This window comes from Nerophis ophidion, linkage group LG20 (assembly GCF_033978795.1).
Source record: "Nerophis ophidion isolate RoL-2023_Sa linkage group LG20, RoL_Noph_v1.0, whole genome shotgun sequence".
In the NCBI taxonomy this organism is placed as follows: domain Eukaryota; kingdom Metazoa; phylum Chordata; class Actinopteri; order Syngnathiformes; family Syngnathidae; genus Nerophis; species Nerophis ophidion.
The window spans coordinates 2,918,394-2,936,906 of record NC_084630.1 but is presented as its reverse complement, the minus strand read 5'-3'; the positions used below and the strand labels follow the sequence as shown (position 1 = coordinate 2,936,906).

Here is an 18,513-nt window from a genome sequence, read left to right as displayed (position 1 = left end):
ACTCAACAATGCTCAAAAGTTAATGTAACACAACACAACACACAAAATAAACATGTAAAGCTCACTTTATTAAGTTATTCCTCACACATGAATCCTTCGTATTCTTCTTCTTCTTCAGTGTTCGAATTAAACATCCCACAAGAGGTCTCGCAAATACGGTAATCAGCCATCTACCTTATTTTCCCCCGTAGAAGAAGTGCTCTTCTGCAGTCATATTTCCTGGGAAATATGACTGCGGGAGGCGTGGCGAGTTTAAACTCAAGGCGATCAGTCACACAGTAGAAGACGGGAATAGAACAGCAGCGGGAGAATTTAACATTAACAGCAGCGACTCTGACTCGTTTAATGACGACTTCAACGAGACGGAGCGGGCATGTTGGATGCCGTATTCGCCCAACTGTTTGATTCGAACACTGAAGAAGAAGAATTTGAGGGATTCGTGGATGAGGAATAACTTAATAAAGTGAGCTTTACATGTTTATTTTGTGTGTTGTGTTGTGTTGTGTTGTGTGACATTATCGTTTGAGCAACGTTGAGTTATTGATATATTATTGCTTTGCACTATTTCGAGTGTTACTATATTGTGATTGCACTAACGTTTGCTCTACCGTAACAGTATCAGACTGTTTTTTACGTGTTTATTGAATCTGGGAAAGTAATAAAACAGTTGTTTATTCATTTTGGGAGTGAACGGAGTTGTCAGAACGCTGGTTCGTAATCTATTAATAAAGTTTGACTGACCTATCTGACTGTTTTGTTGACATTCCCTTTAGCGCAGCTCCATCTAATGGATGCATAACGTAACCTCAGCCTCTACTGTCGCATCTATTCTATGCGCCTTAAGATGCACGCCTTATATATGAACAACATATTAAAATAGGCCATTCATTGAAGGTGCGCCTTATAATCCGGTGCGCCTTATAGTGCGGAAAATACAATATTCACTGCAGACTTCATGAGAGCCAACAAACATAACAAAACATCACTTACTGTACAGTCTCTGCTCTCACTGGGATGCCGGCTGTTAAGATGATTATATCACTTTTAAGTATGTATGTCATGTAGTAACAAGTGCATTTATAATATGGAATATTCACATATCTTGGTCATCTTAAGCAAACAGCGTTGTATTTATTTCATCACAACGTTCGCTTTTTCACTCCACAAGATCACTGATGATTACTACTCACTGCAGACTTCATGAGAGCCAACAAACATAACAAAACATCACTTACTGTACAGTGTCTGCTCTCACTGGGATGCCGACTGTTAGGATGGTTATATCACTTTAAAGTATATATTTCATGTAGTAACAGGCGCATTCATAATAACATGTAATATTCACGTATTTTGGTCATTTTAAGCAAACAGCGTTGCATTTATTTCATCAAAACGTTCACTTTTTCACTCCACAAGATCAAATATGATTACTACTCACTGCAGACTTCATAAGAGCCAACAAACATAACAAAACATCACTTACTGTACAATGTCTGCTCTCACTGGGAATGCCGACTGTTAAGATTATTATCTTAACAGATGGGACGGCATGGTGCAGTTGAGAGAGTGGCCGTGCCAGCAACCTTGAGGGTTCCTAGTTCAAACCCCACCTTCTACCAACCTCGTCACGTCCGTTGTGTCCTTGTGCAAGACACTTCCCCCTGATGGGTGGTGGTTAGGGCCTTGCATGGCAGCTCCCGCCATCAGTGTGTGGATGTGTGTGTGTGTGAATGGGTGAATGTGGAAATAGTGTCAAAGCGCTTTGAGTACCTTGAAGGTAGAAAAGCGCTATACAAGTATAACCCATTTTGCCATTTTTTATTGTAAAATCAAATGAAATAAACTAACACAATACTACATTCAAATTGATCAGCAGAGATGGCATATACTATATATCAGTGTTTCTTAACCCAGTGTTGGGCTTTCGAGCAACCCCTGAGAATGTATTTGTTTATTTGGCTATAACTTCAAGGTTTATTTGTTAAATTAATAATATAATCTTTGTGAATAACACGTGCTTTTGTATAATTTGATAAGGTAGCAAGTAGGTTAGATATAATTATTGAATATGATCAAAATCAAGAGTAAGATTAAGGCTGCAAGCAGCGATGGACGGGACCGACTTTTGCTAGTGTTTCCTGCCTTTACCCATTCAACATATCTTTACCTGCACATTACCTACTTTCCCTGCATCCTGGAGTCACACTGGTGCTTTTTTCTTTCACCCATACACGCGGGTGCTTCCTGCCATCACCCAGACAACACATTACCTACCTTCTCTGTATCCTGGAGTCAAACTGGTGCCTCCTTCTTTCACCCAGTCAACACATCTTTACCCGCACAGTACCTACCTTCTCTGCATTGTGTGGTCACGCTGGTGCTTCCTGCTTTTAAGCGGCCATCTTGAGACGGCAGCAGCGCTGCAGTTTTTTGAAGGCTCGTAAAATCAAAACCAGAGCAGTTAGAAGAACTCTTTGCGCATCTTTTAATCAGAAGGGTTCAATCTCTTTCCTGTGCGAGTTTGAAGCCGACACAACAAACGCGCTCAGAAGAGATAATGTTTGAAAAAAGGTGACGGGTTTTTACAAAACTTTTGTTTTGAACGGGTAATTGCCAACTCCCTGTTGATTTTTGCTGAAGGATGTAAATGAATGAAATGTAGGTCTAAGTGAGACCTACATAGAGGTTTTTGTTTCCTACCGGAAGTTACAAGCAGTTTTGTCTGTGTTTTCTTCCTAGGAGCAGTTTTGTCTGTGTTTTATTCCTAGGGGGCGCTAGAGCGCAATTTTGAGTTTTGGGGTTTGGTTTTCTTCTTAGATCGCAATTTTCGCCAGTCCTAATGTGTGTGTCCAGTTTGGTGAGTTGTAAAGCATTTTAAGGGGGTTAAATTACAGCTCAAAGAGGCAAAAATTATATGTTTTAGGAAACTTTTGTTTTGAAGGGGTTTTTGCCAATTTCTTGTTGATTTTTGCTGAAGGAGGTCAGAGTAGGAAATCTAGGTCTAAGTCAGACCTACATAGAGGTTTTTGTTTTATGTCTATACAACATTCCTAATGAACGTTACAGTCAGTTTTGTCCGTGTTTTTTCCTAGGGGGCGCTAGAGTGCAATTTTGAGTTTTGGGCTTTGGTTTTTTGATTAGATAGCAAATTTTTGCCAGTCTTGATGTGTGTGTTTAAATTTGGTGAGTTTTGAAGCATGTTAAGGGGGTCAAATTACAGCTCAAAAAGGTGGCGGTATAATAATAATAAGACCTTAGAAATACAATAGGGTCCTCTGTCCCAAAGAGACATTCGGTCCCTAATGACTAATTCAGTGTTAATATTGGAGTGGTCCCCGGGCTCCTCTGTAGTGGAAATGTTGGGTCCCGAGGTCAAAAAGGTTAAAAACAGCTGCTATATAAAATGACCCTGCAGGGCACTGCAGATGAAAATTAGCCTTTGGCTACAATCTGGCACGTAAGATATTATACGTGCATTGTCCCATGTACTATAACTAAGGAGTTGTTCTATACATCTATTAACAAGCTTATTGGTGTGTTTAGTGGGACAGGCGAAAGTTAAGTCGGAGAAAATGCGGTAGGTTCTAAATTAATTAATGTTTCTATGCGGCCTGATAGCAAATACGTTACGGACCTGTACCAGTGGTTGGGGACCACTGATTTAGAGGGGTTAATGGACTAGACTCTAACACTATTAACTAGATCCACTCGACGTCCATTGCACCAGTCGCTAAGGGCGGTGGTCCCCACATCTGCGGTCCCCTCCAAGGTTTCTCATTGTAGCCCATTGGGTTCAGTTTTTCCTTGCCCTGATGGTGGGATCTGAGCCGAGGATGTCGTTGTGGCTTGTGCAGCCCTTTGAGACACTTGGGATTTAGGGCTAGATACATAAACTTTGATTGATTGATAATGGGTGGCATAGACCAGTGGTTCTCAAAATGGGGGTACTTGAAGGTATGCCAAGGGGTACTTGAGATTTTTTTTTAATATTCTAAAAATAGCAACAATTCAAAAATCCTTTATAAATATATTTATTGAATAATACTTAAACAAAATATGAACGTAAGTTCATAAACTGTGAAAAGAAATGCAACAATGCAATATTCAGTGTTGACATCTAGATTTTTTGTGGACATGTTCCATAAATATTGATGTTAAAGATTTCTTTTTTTGTAAAGAAATCTTTAGAATTAAGTTGATGAATCCAGATGGATCTCTATTACAATCCCCAAAGAGGGCACTTTAAGTTGATGATTACTTCTATGTGTAGAAATCTTTATTTATAATTGAATCACTTGTTTATTTTTCAAAATTTTTTTTAGTTATTTTATATAAATTTTTTTCCAAATAGTTAAAAAAAGACCACTACAAATTAGCAATATTTTGCACTGTTATACAATTTAATAAATCAGAAACTGATGACATAGTGCTGTATTTTACTTCTTTATCTCTTTTTTTCAACCAAAAATGCTTTGCTCTGATTAGGGGGTACTGGAATTAAAAAAATGTTCACAGGGGGTACATCACTGGCATAGAGGACCTCTCATACACAGTAAGCAGGCTTTTATTTGTTTTACGAGTCAGAGTACATTTTAAGAAAACGTGTGTTCTTGTCTCTCATTAAGATTGTGAATTATAGGCAACATTGAGTTGATATTTTTTTTCCAGTATCAAATGGTTCTATGGTTTAAAAAATATTACTTTTTTTTTCAGGCAAATCTATACACTATTTTCTGTTACAGACTAAAAACAATGTTAATAAAGCTATTCTTTGTTTTAAGTTGATGTATTTCTTCCTATTTTGTTGTCGTTCATGTTAACGAGAATGCAATATTGTACTTCCAACAATTATATAAACAAATGATAGTCGGTCAAAATGTTTTCTTCTTCCTAGGTGCTTCATAACAGAAACAGTTGAGAAGCACGGCCCTAGGTCCACCTAGATCCACCCTATATGTGGTTTAAAGGCCTACTGAAAGCCACTACTAGCGACCACGCAGTCTGATAGTTTATATATCAATGATGAAATATTAACATTGCAACACATGCCAATACGCCCGCTTTAGTTTACTAAATTGCAATTTTAAATTTTTGTGTTGAAAACGTCGCGGTATGATGACGCGTGCGTTTGATGTCACCGGTTGCAGCGGACATTTTTTTTCCAGCCCGGTCCAAGCTATAAGTAGTCTGCTTTAATCGCATAATTACACAGTATTCTGGACATTTGTGTTGCTGCATCTTTTGCAATTTGTTCAATTAATAATGGAGAAGTCAAAGTAGAAAGATGGAGGTGGGAAGCTTTTAGCATTTAGCAACACAAACACAGCCCGTGTTTCCTTGTTTAAAATTCCTGAAGGTGAAACTTTACTATGGAACAGAGCGGTCAAGCCACAATGGATCCCGATCACATGTCAACCGGCAGGTTTCGGTGAGAAAATTGTGGTAGTAAGTCGACTCTTACCGTAGTTATGAGCGGAGCTTGCGTCCTCCTGAAACTGCGGACTATTACCTCCTCCCACCGGAGACACTGGCGGTCACCACACCCCTCCGACCTTTAGGTACCATACAATCTCACTAAAACACTAACATAATAGGCAGATAAGGGATTTTCCAGAATTATCCTACTAAATGTGTCTAATAACATCTGAATCGCTCTCACTGCCCTTGCCTTTTTTTCTTTTTTTTTCTCGTCCTTCACTCTCATTATCCTCATCCACGAATCTTTCATCCTCGCTCAAATTAATGGGGAAATCGTTGCTTTCTCGGTCCGAATTGCCCTACCTGCTGGTGGCTATGATTGTAAACAATGTGAGGATGTGAGGAGCCCTACAACCCGTGACGTCACGCACACATAGTCTGCTACTTCCGGTAAAGGCAAGGCTTTTTTATTAGTGACCAAAAGTTGCGAACTTTATCGTGGATGTTCTCTACTAAATTCTTTCAGCAAAAATATGGCAATATCGCGAAATGATGAAGTATGACACATAGAATGGACCTGCTATCCCCGTTTAAATAAGAACATCCCATTTCAGTAGGCCTTTAAGATACCCAGATGTGCCCCCACCTTCTGATCTGTAGTCCCCTTCCACTCTTCCCAAGTTGTGCTCTAAAGCCTGCTTAAGTCTAGCCTACCCAGGTCCACCAAAGTCCCTACTGAGGTCACCTCTCTCAGATCTGCCCCCAACTGTAGTGAATGACCTCTTGGCCGTACCCTGTCTGTCCCACCTGTGGTCTAAGCCACCCAAATGTGGTTTAAAGGCCCCTGATTGATTACTAGCTGTCATGTTAACTGGGTGGGAACATTTTGGTAGGTAGAAAATCAGAATATTCCTCACAATAAAAATATTCCAGAGAAATTACATATAACAGATAATTACATATCAACATAGCCACCCTGACAACGCACGCTGAAGACTATTTGGCCTTGTGTAGTGTCAAAGATACGGCAAAAACATAAAAGCAAGCCTTAATGAATATCACTAAAACATGTCCATGGCATGTTCAAAGCCGAAAAGTACTCACAAAGACTACTTTCTGCCTTTATTATGACTTAGTTCTACCACTCCCTCTGAAGACGGCTGCTCAGAGGAAAATGAGTGGGGACTCTGCCATGCTAGCATGTCATTACCAAGGCCCCAACTTGGAGGCCCCGGCCCTGCCTGCTTCTTGCGGAGTATAAAATACAGCCTTCTTCGGGCTGGGCTTTCTTGAAATAGAACTGGGCGAGCACAGCCAGCCAAGTTATCCATTATGCACTCTGTGGACATGTTGAATAGTTGTTGTTTTTATTCGGTCAGTTTTAAATCACCACCCGCCCCCTTCGGAGCACTGCTGTTTGGTGGGAAAAGTGTGTACACTGAGGAGGAGAAGTACCAGTACCATTATGAGCAGACCACATACTGCCTGATGGAAACACTGCTAAACACTCGCATGCCTCAATTCTTCAAACGCAGGGGTGGCCCAAACCTTTTCCAGCCAAACACTGAAGGATCCAGGCGCCATTTTGATACATTTTTGTAAGATACTACAACCTATTATTAGGTTATTGCTTTCTATCTGAACGAACATCTACCTACGGCTGTACAGTATAGTTCCGCAATACTAATGAATCATGTTCGGTGCTGTACTGCCTGTACAGTTAAATTAAAGACCTACTGAAATGAGATTTTCTTATTTAAACGGGGATAGCAGGTCCATTCTATGTGTCATACTTGATCATTTCGCGATATTGCCATATTTTGGCTGAAAGGATTTAGTAGAGAACATCGACTATAAAGTTCGCAACTTTTGGTCGCTAATAAAAAAGTCTTGCCTGTACCGGAAGTAGCAGACGATGTGCGCGTGACGTCACGGGTTGTAGGGCTCCTCACATCCTCACATTGTTTACCATCATGGCCACCAGTAGCGAGAGCGATTCGGACCGAAAAAGCGACGATTTCCCCATTAATTTGAGCGAGAATGAAAGATTCATAGATAAGGATAGTGAGAGTGAAGGACTAGAAAAAAACTAAATAAATGAAAAAAATAAATAAAAGGCGAGGGCAGTGGGAGCGATTCAGATGTTATTAGACACATTTACTAGGATAATTCTGGAAAATCCCTTATCTGCTTATTGTGTTACTAGTGTTTTAGTGAGATTATATGGTACCTGAAAGTCAGAGGGGTGTGGCCACGGTTGTGGTGACTGCCAGTGTCCCTGGTGGGAGGAGGTAAGAGAGCTGCAGGAGGACGCACGCTTCGACCATGTGTACGGTAAGAGCCGACTTATTACCACAATTTTCTCACCAAAACCTGCCGGTTGACATGTAGTCGGGAACCATGTCTGCTTGACCGCTCTGTTCCATAGAAAAGTTTCACCTTCGGGAATGTAAACAAGGAAACACCGGCTGTGTTTGTGTTGCTAAAGGCAGCTGCAATACACCGCTTCCCACCTCCATCTTTCTTCTTTGACTTCTCCATTATTAATTGAACAAATTGCAAAAGATTCAGCAACACAGATGACCAGAATACTGTGTAATTATGCGATGAAAAGAGACGATTTTTAGCCGTGAGCGGTGCTGGAAGAACATGTCGTTACAACCGCCGACGTCCCTCGCATGCGTCCTCATACGCGTCATCATTTCTCAACATTTTCAACAAGATACTTCGCGGGAAATTTAAAATTGCAATTTAGTAAACTAAAAAGGCCGTATTGGCATGTGTTGCAATGTTAATATTTCATCATTGATATATAAACTATCAGACTGCGTGGTCGCTAGTAGTGGCTTTCAGTAGGCCTTTAATGTTAAAGTAGCCATGATTGTTACACACACACTTGGTGTGGCAAAGTTATTCTCTGCATTTGACTCATCATCCTTAATCACCCCTTGAAGGTGAGGGGAGTAGTGAGAAGCAGCGGTGGCTGCGCCCGGGAATCATTTTTGGTGATCAAACCCCGAATTCCAACCCTTGATGCTGAGCATCAAGTAGGGAGATAATGGGTCCCATTTTTATAGTCTGTGGTATGACTTGGTCAGGGGTTTGAACTCACGACCTACCGCATTCAGGACGGACACTCTAACTACTAGGTCGGGGGTCGGTCTTTAGCGCCGCCTTTGTGGCTTTTTGGAGGTTTTTCAAAAATGTATGAAAAATAGAAAAAGATAAGGGGAAAAAAATACAAAAAATATTTGTTTTGCTTTAATATGGTTTTTATAGGACAGTGGATCTCAAATGGGGGTACGTGTACCCCTGGGGGTACTTGACGGTATGCCAGGGGGTACTTAAAAAATGTTTTTTAAATATTCTAAAAATAGCAACAATTCAAAAATCCTTTATAAATATATATTTATTGAATAATACTTCAACAAAATATGAATGTAAGTTCATAAACTGAAAAGAAATGCAACAATGCAATATTCAGTGTTGACAGCTACATGTTCCATAAATATTGATGTTCAAGATTTATTTTTACGTGAAGAAATGTTTAGAATTAAGTTGATGAATCCAGATGGATCTCTATTACAATCCCCAAAGAGGGCACTCTAAGTTGATGATTACTTCTATGTGGAGAAATATTTATTCATAACTGAATCACTTGTTTATTTTTCAACAAGTTTTTAGCTATTTTATATCTTTTTTTTTTCCAAATAGTTCAAGAAAGACCACTACAAATGAGCAATATTTTGCACTGTTATACAATTGAATAAATCAGAAACTGATGACATAGTGCTGTATTTTACTTCTTTATCTCTTTTTTTCAACCAAAAATGCTTTGCTCTGATTAGGGGGTACTTGAATTAAAAAAATGTTCACAGGGGGTACATCACTGAAAAAAGGTTGAGAACCACTGCAGTAGGAGGACAAACGAGACACAAACGTCCCTAATTGTTATAAAGCAAACTATTTACATTAAACACGCTTCACTGATTCGAGTATTTCGCGAGCGCTGTTTTGTCCTACTAATTTTGGCGGTCCTTGAACTCACCGTAGTTTGTTTACATGTATACTTTTCTTTGACACTCTAAGACGTATTTTATGCCACTTTTCTTTCTCATTTTGTCCACCAAACTTTTAATGCTGTGCATGAATGCACAAAGGTGAGTTTTGGTGATGTTATTGACTTGTGTGGAGTGTGCTAATCAGACATATTTGGTCACTGCAAGCCAATCGATGCTAACATGCTATCTAGGCTAGCTATATGTACATATTGCATCATTATGCCTCATTTGTAGCTATATTTGAGGCCATTTAGTTTTCTTTAAGTCCTCTTATTCAATTTATATCTCATGACACACTATCCGTAAGTAATATGGCTTTTAATTTTTTGCAGCTTTAGACTGATTTGTTTTTGTATTTTTGTTCCAATATGGCTCTTTCTACATTTTGGGTTGCCGACCCCTGCACTACTAGGCCACTGTGCAGGTACTGAGTTTGGTACTGTACTGGAATAATTTTGGTACCAGTACAAACATATTGGTATCAGGACAACACTACATCCACATGTAAGGCTTTGTGTTATAGGTGTAAAAGCAAATTAGTGTATTATTTAATATTTCTTGTCTTTTGTAATGCAAGGCAAGTTTTTGTTTTTATAGAGCGCATTTTGTGCACAAGGCAATTTAAAGTGTGTTAAAGACAATCACACGAAGGCAATGTAAACATGAAATAATCATAAAAACATAATCTCATCTCCAAATAAAAACAAAATATATTGTCATCATAAAAACTATGTTTCAAATTCAAATCAAAAAGTGTAGATGAAAGCCTTTTAGTTGTCTTATGCACAATTGTTTCATATCTTTCAGGAAGGCAATTCCAGGTTTTAGCATAAAACTGAAACACAGCCTCACTGTGTTTGGTCCTGATTCTGGGCACCAACACCGCCTGAGGTTCTCAGAGCCCGAGATGGTTCATATGGTTCTAACATGTCAGAGATGTGTTTTGGCACAAGACTTTGAAAAGACACAAGCAGAGCTGTTTTAAAGGCCTACTGAAATGAGATTTTCTTATTTAAACGGGAATAGCAGGTCCATTCTATGTGTCATACTTGATCATTTCGCGATATTGCCATATTTTTGCTGAAAGGATTTAGTAGAGAACACCAACTATAAAGTTTGCAACTTTTGGTCGCAAATAGAAAATCCCTACCTTTACCGGAAGTATGTGCGCGTGACATCACGGGTTGTAGGGCTCCACACATATTCCCATTGTTTTTAATGGGAGCCATCAGCAGTAAGAGCAATTCGGACCGAGAAGGCGACAATTTCCCCATTAATTTGAGCGAGGATGAAAGATTTGTGAATTATGATATTGATAGTAAAGGACTAGAATAAAAAAAATTAAAAAAGCGACGGCTCCGGGCGACGGCAGTGGTGAGCGTTTCAGATGTAATTAGACACATTTACTAGGATAATTCTGGAAGGTCCCTTATCTGCTTATTGTTTTAATAGTGTTTTAGTGAGATTTTTAAAGATTGCAAAGACATACCTCGAGGTCAAATGGCTGCGGTGAATAACACTGTGTCTCAGAGAGAAGCCGAGGAGCCAAGCTCACAGCTGCTGCAGGACGACAAATAATCCACTGATGTCTTCGGTAAGATATATATCACAATTTCCCCATCCAAAAATATGCTGGTTGACGTAGAGAAAACATGTTCGCTTGACCGCTCTGTGTTAAAAACAAACAAAGTGTGTCGGTGCTAAAGACAGCTGCAATCCACCGCTTTCCACCAACAGCATTCTTCTTTATAGTCTCCATTATTAAATGAACAAATTGCAAAAGATTCAGCAACACAGATGTCCAAAATACTGTGTAATTACGCCATGAACAGAGACGACTTTTAGCCGTGTTTGGTGCTACGCTAATATGTACCCTCCAACAGGTGACGTCACGCGTACACGTCATCATTCCGCGACGTTTTCAACAAGAAACTTGCGGGAAATTTAAAATTGCAATTTAGTAAACTAAAGCGGCCGTATTGTCATGTGTTGCAATGTTAATATTTCATCATTGATATATAAACTCTCAGACTGTGTGGTGGCTAGTAGTGGCTTTCAGTAGGCCTTTAAAGTCTATTGTCTGAGCATCAGGAAAACAGTTGATCTAAATGCGCTGCACTTTGGACATACCTGTCCTTAGGGTTCTGTTATGTTTTTGCAGGTGATCTCTAGCAATGTGGTTACTGACACTTGCGTTTTTGTATTCTGGTTTTGCAACCATCATAGCATCACCCCTAATTACAAATGATTAACATACACTTAGTTGTCAGGTTCGTGGTAGGGTTGTTGCTAGTGTAACTGGTCGGGCTGGGAAAGAAAGTAAAGAAGAAATAAATAATTTGTTAAAAAAAAAAATACCATCACATCACATACAACAATATTTTTTGTGATTTCCTTTGTCTTTTTGTAACTGAAAAAAAAGTTTTCTTAGGATGAGTGATTAAGTGCTTTTTACACTTCCGTGGCAACAACATTAAGGGCTATGCATGTAGTTATTGGTTAAAATTAAAGTACCAATGATGTTCACACACACACACACACACACACACACACACACACACACACACTAGGTGTGGTGAAATTTGTCCTCTGCATTGTATTACTACATAAGTCAATTGTTACTAAAGTTTCGTTATGAACTTCTTTTTACACTTTTATGACAGGTAAGGATGCTGCAATGATACTAAAGATTTTGCTTCTTCTCAGGAACAAATTAGAAGGGTTACCAGCAATTGTGGTTGATCTGTGAAGTCCTACCCTAGGGACGGCGTGGCGCAGTGGGAGAGTGGCCGAGCGCAACCCGAGGGTCACTGGTTCAAATCCCACCTAGAACCAACCTCGTCACGTCCGTTGTGTCCTGAGCAAGACACTTCACCCTTGCTCCTGATGGGTGCTGGTTGGCGCCTTGCATGGCAGCTCCCTCCATCAGTGTGTGAATGTGTGTGTGAATGGGTAAATGTGGAAGTAGTGTCAAAGCGCTTTGAGTACCTTGAAGGTAGAAAAGCGCTATACAAGTACAACCCATTTATCATTTATTTATTTATTTACCCTTGCACTAAAACGAAAGTCTTTGATTGATTGAAACTTTTATTAGTAGATTGCACAGTACAGTACATATTCCGTACAATTGACCACTAAATGGTAACACCCCAATAAGTTTTTCAACTTGTTTAAGTCGGTGTTCACGTAAATCAATTCATGGTAACATGTTCACATGTTCACAGAAGTAACATCATCCATAAAGCATCCTATGTTGTTTGTGTGCGGTCAGCTTCGATATACTTTGTGACTCAACGTCTGTCAAACATTGTCATCCGCAGCCACCCGTCAGCTGCATCCTTCCTGTGTTTTTCAGACAGAATGTCCCCCCCATCCCCCAAATTGATCCTGAGCAACTTGATACCTTGAGCCTCCAGTCTCTATTTCTATCCAATGCCATATTTGTCCACGGGTAAACATCCTATTATGTATGTGCATCCCTGATGGCTTTCATTATGATCCATCTCAGGGGCTTGAAAGCAACATTTTTCGAAAATCCATTAGCAATCAAAGGCGCCTTTTTAAAGCCTTTTAGATGTGAAATAATGAAAATGCTGAAAGAGGGGATTGTCGTAGAGATGCTCCACAGATGATTTACGCGCCATTAAGTGGAATGGAAGACTGTGAACAACAAACAATGGTCTCTTGGGTGCCATTACTTTTCACCTTTCGCTCCATGCATTGTTGTAGACAACAAAATAATATTAATATTTGTTTACCTAACATTGATGTCTACTGCAGAACTTTTACCTTAGTTGACCTCACATTTCGAAACTATTTTACTGCAGGAAACAGAGTTCCAAGAGTAAAACTGTCTTATTGCTGTGTAAATAATTGCTGTCATAATCATAATGTCTTTATTACCTTACCCCCTTTCCTCATAGACCAAAATAAAATTTTAAAAAATCCATTCGCGGGTCAAACCATTCTAGTAAAAACCTTTATCACCTTAGGAATGCTATTAAAATTTATGCAGTTTTTAGAGTATCAAACTGACGCTATTATGAAACCGTTACACAATGTGTTTTACCTACACAATATAATCCTATAGGAATATAAATAAACTGTCCCCATCAGAAAAGCTTATTAATTGTCATTTTTTAATGAGGTGGGTCCCGATGTGATATTGATTATGGTTATCAGACCAATATCAGCATAAAAACAAGTATCAGATTATATCAGTTTGCATCTAAAATCTCTTTTTTAAGTGTGCGCTGATACACACAGTCTTGCAGCGGGGTTACACGTGCAAAGCTGGACAGCCAGTTAACATCCAAATGTCTTCCATGAATTTATTAACGTGGACCCCGACTTAAACAAGTTGAAAAACTTATTCAGGTGTTACCATCTAGTGGTCAATTGTACGGAATATGTACTGAACTGTGCAATCTACTAATAAAAGTATCAATCAATCAATCAATTCCAATAAACACACCATTTCTTCTATTTTAGTCATTTACCAAAGGTACACACACATGTAACTATATACTGTAGGCTACTAGGAGCTAGTAGCCACACAACAGCTAAGCACACAATAGCACACAAGCTAAAGAAATTTAATAATTGAACAACGCTGCAGTCAAAAACAGTACATTTGCAAATATAAAGAGTTACAAAATAATTATAGTTGCATATTACTTATACATGAAAGTCTGCAAGGCAGAATTAGATTCAGTAACATACGTCCGCATCATTCAGTTTACTGCGTCAAGAGCTTATTTTTCCGCCTGATTGTAGCTGAGATAGGCTCCAGCGCCCCCCGCGACCCGGAAGGGAATAAGCGGTAGTAATTGGATGGATGGAAGAGCTTAGGGGCAGCACGGTGGAAGACGAATTAGTGCGTCTGCCTCACAATACGAGGGTCCTGGGTTCGATCCTGCGCCCGGGATCTTTCTGTGTGGAGTTTGCATGTTCTCCCCGTGACTGCGTGGGTTCCCTCCGGGTACTCCGGCTTCCTCCCACTTCCAAAGACATGCACCTGGGGATAGGTTGATTGGCAACACTAAATGGTCCCTAGTGTGTAAATGTGAGTGTGAATGTTGTCTGTCTATCTGTGTTGGCCCTGCGATGAGTTGGCGACTTGTCCAGGGTGTATACGCCTTCCGCCCGAATGCAGCTGAGATATGCTCCAGCACCCCCCGTGACCCCAAACGGGGCAAGCGGTAGAAAATGGATGAATGGAAGAGCTTAATTTACAGGATTTATTGTGACTATTAGATGTCTCCACCACTTCACTTCAACCTAAAGACAGCACACGTCCATTCCAGACGGTTATTAATAAATAGTTGTTGCTTTTTTCATACTTATCGATGTTCTCTGTTTGGCGCATTTTTCTAGATCCAACCTTTTCTAACATCCCACACTACTAAATAACAGTGTTTGATTTGTGCTGATATTGTATTGGAGCAATATTGGTATCCTATTGGAAGTAAATAACACGTTGTATCAGGACACCTCTCGTTTTAACATTACCATCTCCCCATATAAAAGTTTAAAAAAGAGTTAACAGTTAAAATAAAGCTAGTTAAACAAGTGAACCCATTAGAGTTTTTTTCCCCCAAGGACTCCCGGATCGACTTACAGATTAGATTGCACGACCAGATTAGCTCAAAATGCTTCTACTGTATTTCAACATGTACACAATATTCCCACCCAGGCTTTGAAGATGATGCAAGTCTGTCTCAGAAGTGCAGCCAATGTTTGCTTGTGGTGAGGTGACCCTAGTAGCAGACATATTGGTGTGAGAATCCAAAATTCGGAAAATAAAGTAGACACCAGCATCTGTTGCATAATAGTCATTTTCCTGCAGTCATCCTGCAAGCATCTCTCTAGCTCACTCATTTGTGTGAAGGACATGAGGGAAAGCTCTGACTGGTCCTCAAATTGGTTTGCATGACAAGTATAAGACGTCCCCGTCTTTTTTCTTATCTTATTTCACAGCCAATACAGAAGATTAAAGGCCTACTGAAAGCCACTACTAGCGACCACGCAGTCTGATAGTTTACATATCAATGATGAAATATTAACATTGCAACACATGCCAATACGGCCGCTTTAGTTTACTAAATTGCAATTTTAAAATTTTTGCAAAGTGTCCGGTTGAAAACGTTGCGGTATGATGACGCGTGCGTTTGACGTCTCGGGTTGTAGCGGACATTATTTTGCAGCCCGATCCAAGCTATAAGTAGTCTGCTTTAATCGCATAATTACACAGTATTCTGGACATCTGTGTTGCTGAATCTTTTGCAATGTGTTCAATTAATAATGGAGAAGTCAAAGTAGAAAGACAGTGGTGGGAAGCTTTTAGCCTTTAGCCACACAAACACAGCCGGTGTTTCCTTGTTTAAAATTCCCGAAGTTGAAGCTTTATTATGGAACAGAGCGGTCAGGCAAACATGGATCCCGACCACATGTCAACCGACAGGTTTCGGTGAGAAAATTGTGGTAATAATTTGGCTCTTACCGTAGTTATGAGCGGAGCCAGCATCCTCCTGCAGCCCAAGGGTCACTGGTTCGATCCCCACCTAGAACCAACCTCGTCACGTCTGTTGTGTCCTTGAGCAAGACACTTCACCCTTGCTCCTGATGGGTGCTGGTTAGCGCCTTGCATGGCAGCTCCCTCCATCAGTGTGTGAATGTGTGTGTGAATGGGTAAATGTGGAAGCAGTGTCAAAGCGCTTTAAGTACCTTGAAGGTAGAAAAGCGCTATACAAGTACAACCCATACACCCGTGGCCACACCCCTCCAACTTTCAGGTACTATATAATCTCACTAAAACACTAGCAACACAACAGGCAGATAAGGGATTTTCCAGAATTATCTTAGTAAATGTGTCTAATAACATCTGAATCGTTCCCACTGCAATCGCCTCTATTTTTTTTTCTAGTCCTTCATTATCAATATCCTCAACCACAAATCTTTCATCCTCACTCAAATTAATGGGGAAATTTTCGCTTTCTCGGTCATAGCTGTTGGTGGCTATGATTGTAAACAATGTGAGGATGTGAGGAGCTCCACAACCCGTGACATCACGCACACATCGTCTGCTACTTCCGGTGCAGGCAAGGCTTTTTTATTAGCGACCAAAAGTTGCAAACTTTATCGTGGATGTTCTCTACTAAATCCTTTCAGCCAAAATATGGCAATATCGCGAAATGATCAAGTATGACACATAGAATGGACCTGCTATCCCCATTTAAATAAGAACATCTCATTTCAGTAGGCCTTTGAATAATAAATGTGCTAAATTCTTCCAATTGTGTCGTTGTAGCCCCGCTGCCTCCTTCCAGAGGGAATCCAACCGTGAATGGACACAGCCAGAGGCCATGGCGTCGCAGGAGGCTAGTCTCAACCCCGAAATAGAAGCAGGCAACGGGCACGGCGGCAATCAGACCTGTCCCGTCCACACCCCCAGCGCCGGGGACGCCAAGCGGGGCTTTCGTAAAAACAGACAAAACGACTACGTGAAGATTTCCATGAAGGAGCCCGACGCCAACCGCTTGCCGTCAGAGTGGTGGAAGACCATGCTTCTGTTCTTCTACGCCGCCTTCAGTCTGGTCATGACCACGGTGGTCATCACAGTGGTCCACGAGAGGGTTCCGCCTAAAGAGAACATCCCGCCGCTCCCTGACACTTTCTTTGAGTATATTGACCGGGTCAAGTGGGCCTTCACGGTGACGGAGGTCAATGGCATTGTCCTGGTGACCATATGGTTCATACAGCTCTTCTTCCTCAACTACAAGTAAGTCTTTAGACTCATGACACAATTTGTCATGTGCCGCTTGATGACACGTTACCTTATTTATTTGTCAGCATTTGAACATTTTATACTGTGAATACCAGAGGTGAATAGAATCACCAAAGTAAGAGTACCATTACTTTAGAGAACTGGTGTAGAACTCAAAGCCTGGAGGCCAGTTTTGGGCTCCCACATCATTTGCAATGGCCAGTGAAAGCCTGGAAATATTATGTGCCAATAGCGTGCTTTTTCTTTTCTTACTAGATTAGATTAGATTAGATAGTACTTTATTTATTCCGTCAGGAGAGTTCCTTCAGGAAAATTACAATTTTCAGCACAATCCCATTCAAGATCAGACAAACATTAAAGGGAGACAGAACAGGATCGTTGACGGGTCTGCCGGCTTCCAGCGCCCCTTACAAAAAAAGATGAGATACAGGTAAACAAGGGGGGGAGAAAAAAATAGAAGATTAAAATAAAAAATAAAAATCGGTCTTAGCCTGGGCCCTGGAGAGGGGGTGCAGACTGAGGCCAAGAGGAAAAAAAAACAACAATAAAGAGGGAAACATCAAACATCAAAGAACACAGAGGACATTAAAGACATTAAAGCAGCAGATACAAGCAGACACTTCTACACACAGCTATGAATAAAAAGTAAAAGAAACATATCCACTGTGGTGGCCTCTGCGGTGTTCCACGCCATCGTCCGCTGGGGTGGAGGGAGCATGGCCAGAGACAGGAGCAGACCCAACAAAGCAACCAAGACAGCCGACTCCACTCTCGGCCAGTGTCCAGTCCGCATGGATGAGCGATGATACGTCCAAGGAGACTGAGGTGTCCGACACCTGCTAAATGTACAAACAGTAGTAGTTCTGTCCATTTTGACAGAAAAATAGGGCTATCAAAAAAAAACAAGTTAACTCATGCATTAACTCAGGGGTGTCTAAACATTTTCCAGTGAGGGCCTCATGAATACAAATTGAAGGATGCGGGGGCACTTTGATACATATTGTACATTAACGATACAGTAACTAAAACCAATACAATATAGATCAATCAATATATACCAAACGATCTGAACACAACATCCATATATTAGTTTTGTGTTATCGGTAACAAAGCGTATTCTATATAATTTGGCCGTAAGTTAAACATTTTCAAGCATAAAAATGGCTAAATGAACAAAAAATATCAATGCTACTGTGACGTTTGGTAAGCATGGTGATGCCGGATTCATTCTTTTGTGGATGCGATCGG

The 18,513-nt window shown here is 40.4% G+C and overlaps 1 protein-coding gene across 10 annotated transcripts in view; it reads left to right on the top strand.

Moving 5' to 3' along the window:
* Window positions 1–18,513, top strand: part of sgms2a (sphingomyelin synthase 2a) — a 246,777-nt gene that overhangs the window by 217,363 nt on the left and 10,901 nt on the right. For all 10 annotated transcript variants that reach the window (XM_061880316.1, XM_061880313.1, XM_061880314.1 and 7 more), the window contains one exon: window positions 16,789–17,259. In XM_061880316.1, coding sequence (XP_061736300.1) covers window positions 16,844–17,259 — 416 coding nt within the window. In that variant the 5' untranslated portion in view covers window positions 16,789–16,843. The remainder of the gene's footprint in view (window positions 1–16,788; window positions 17,260–18,513) is intronic.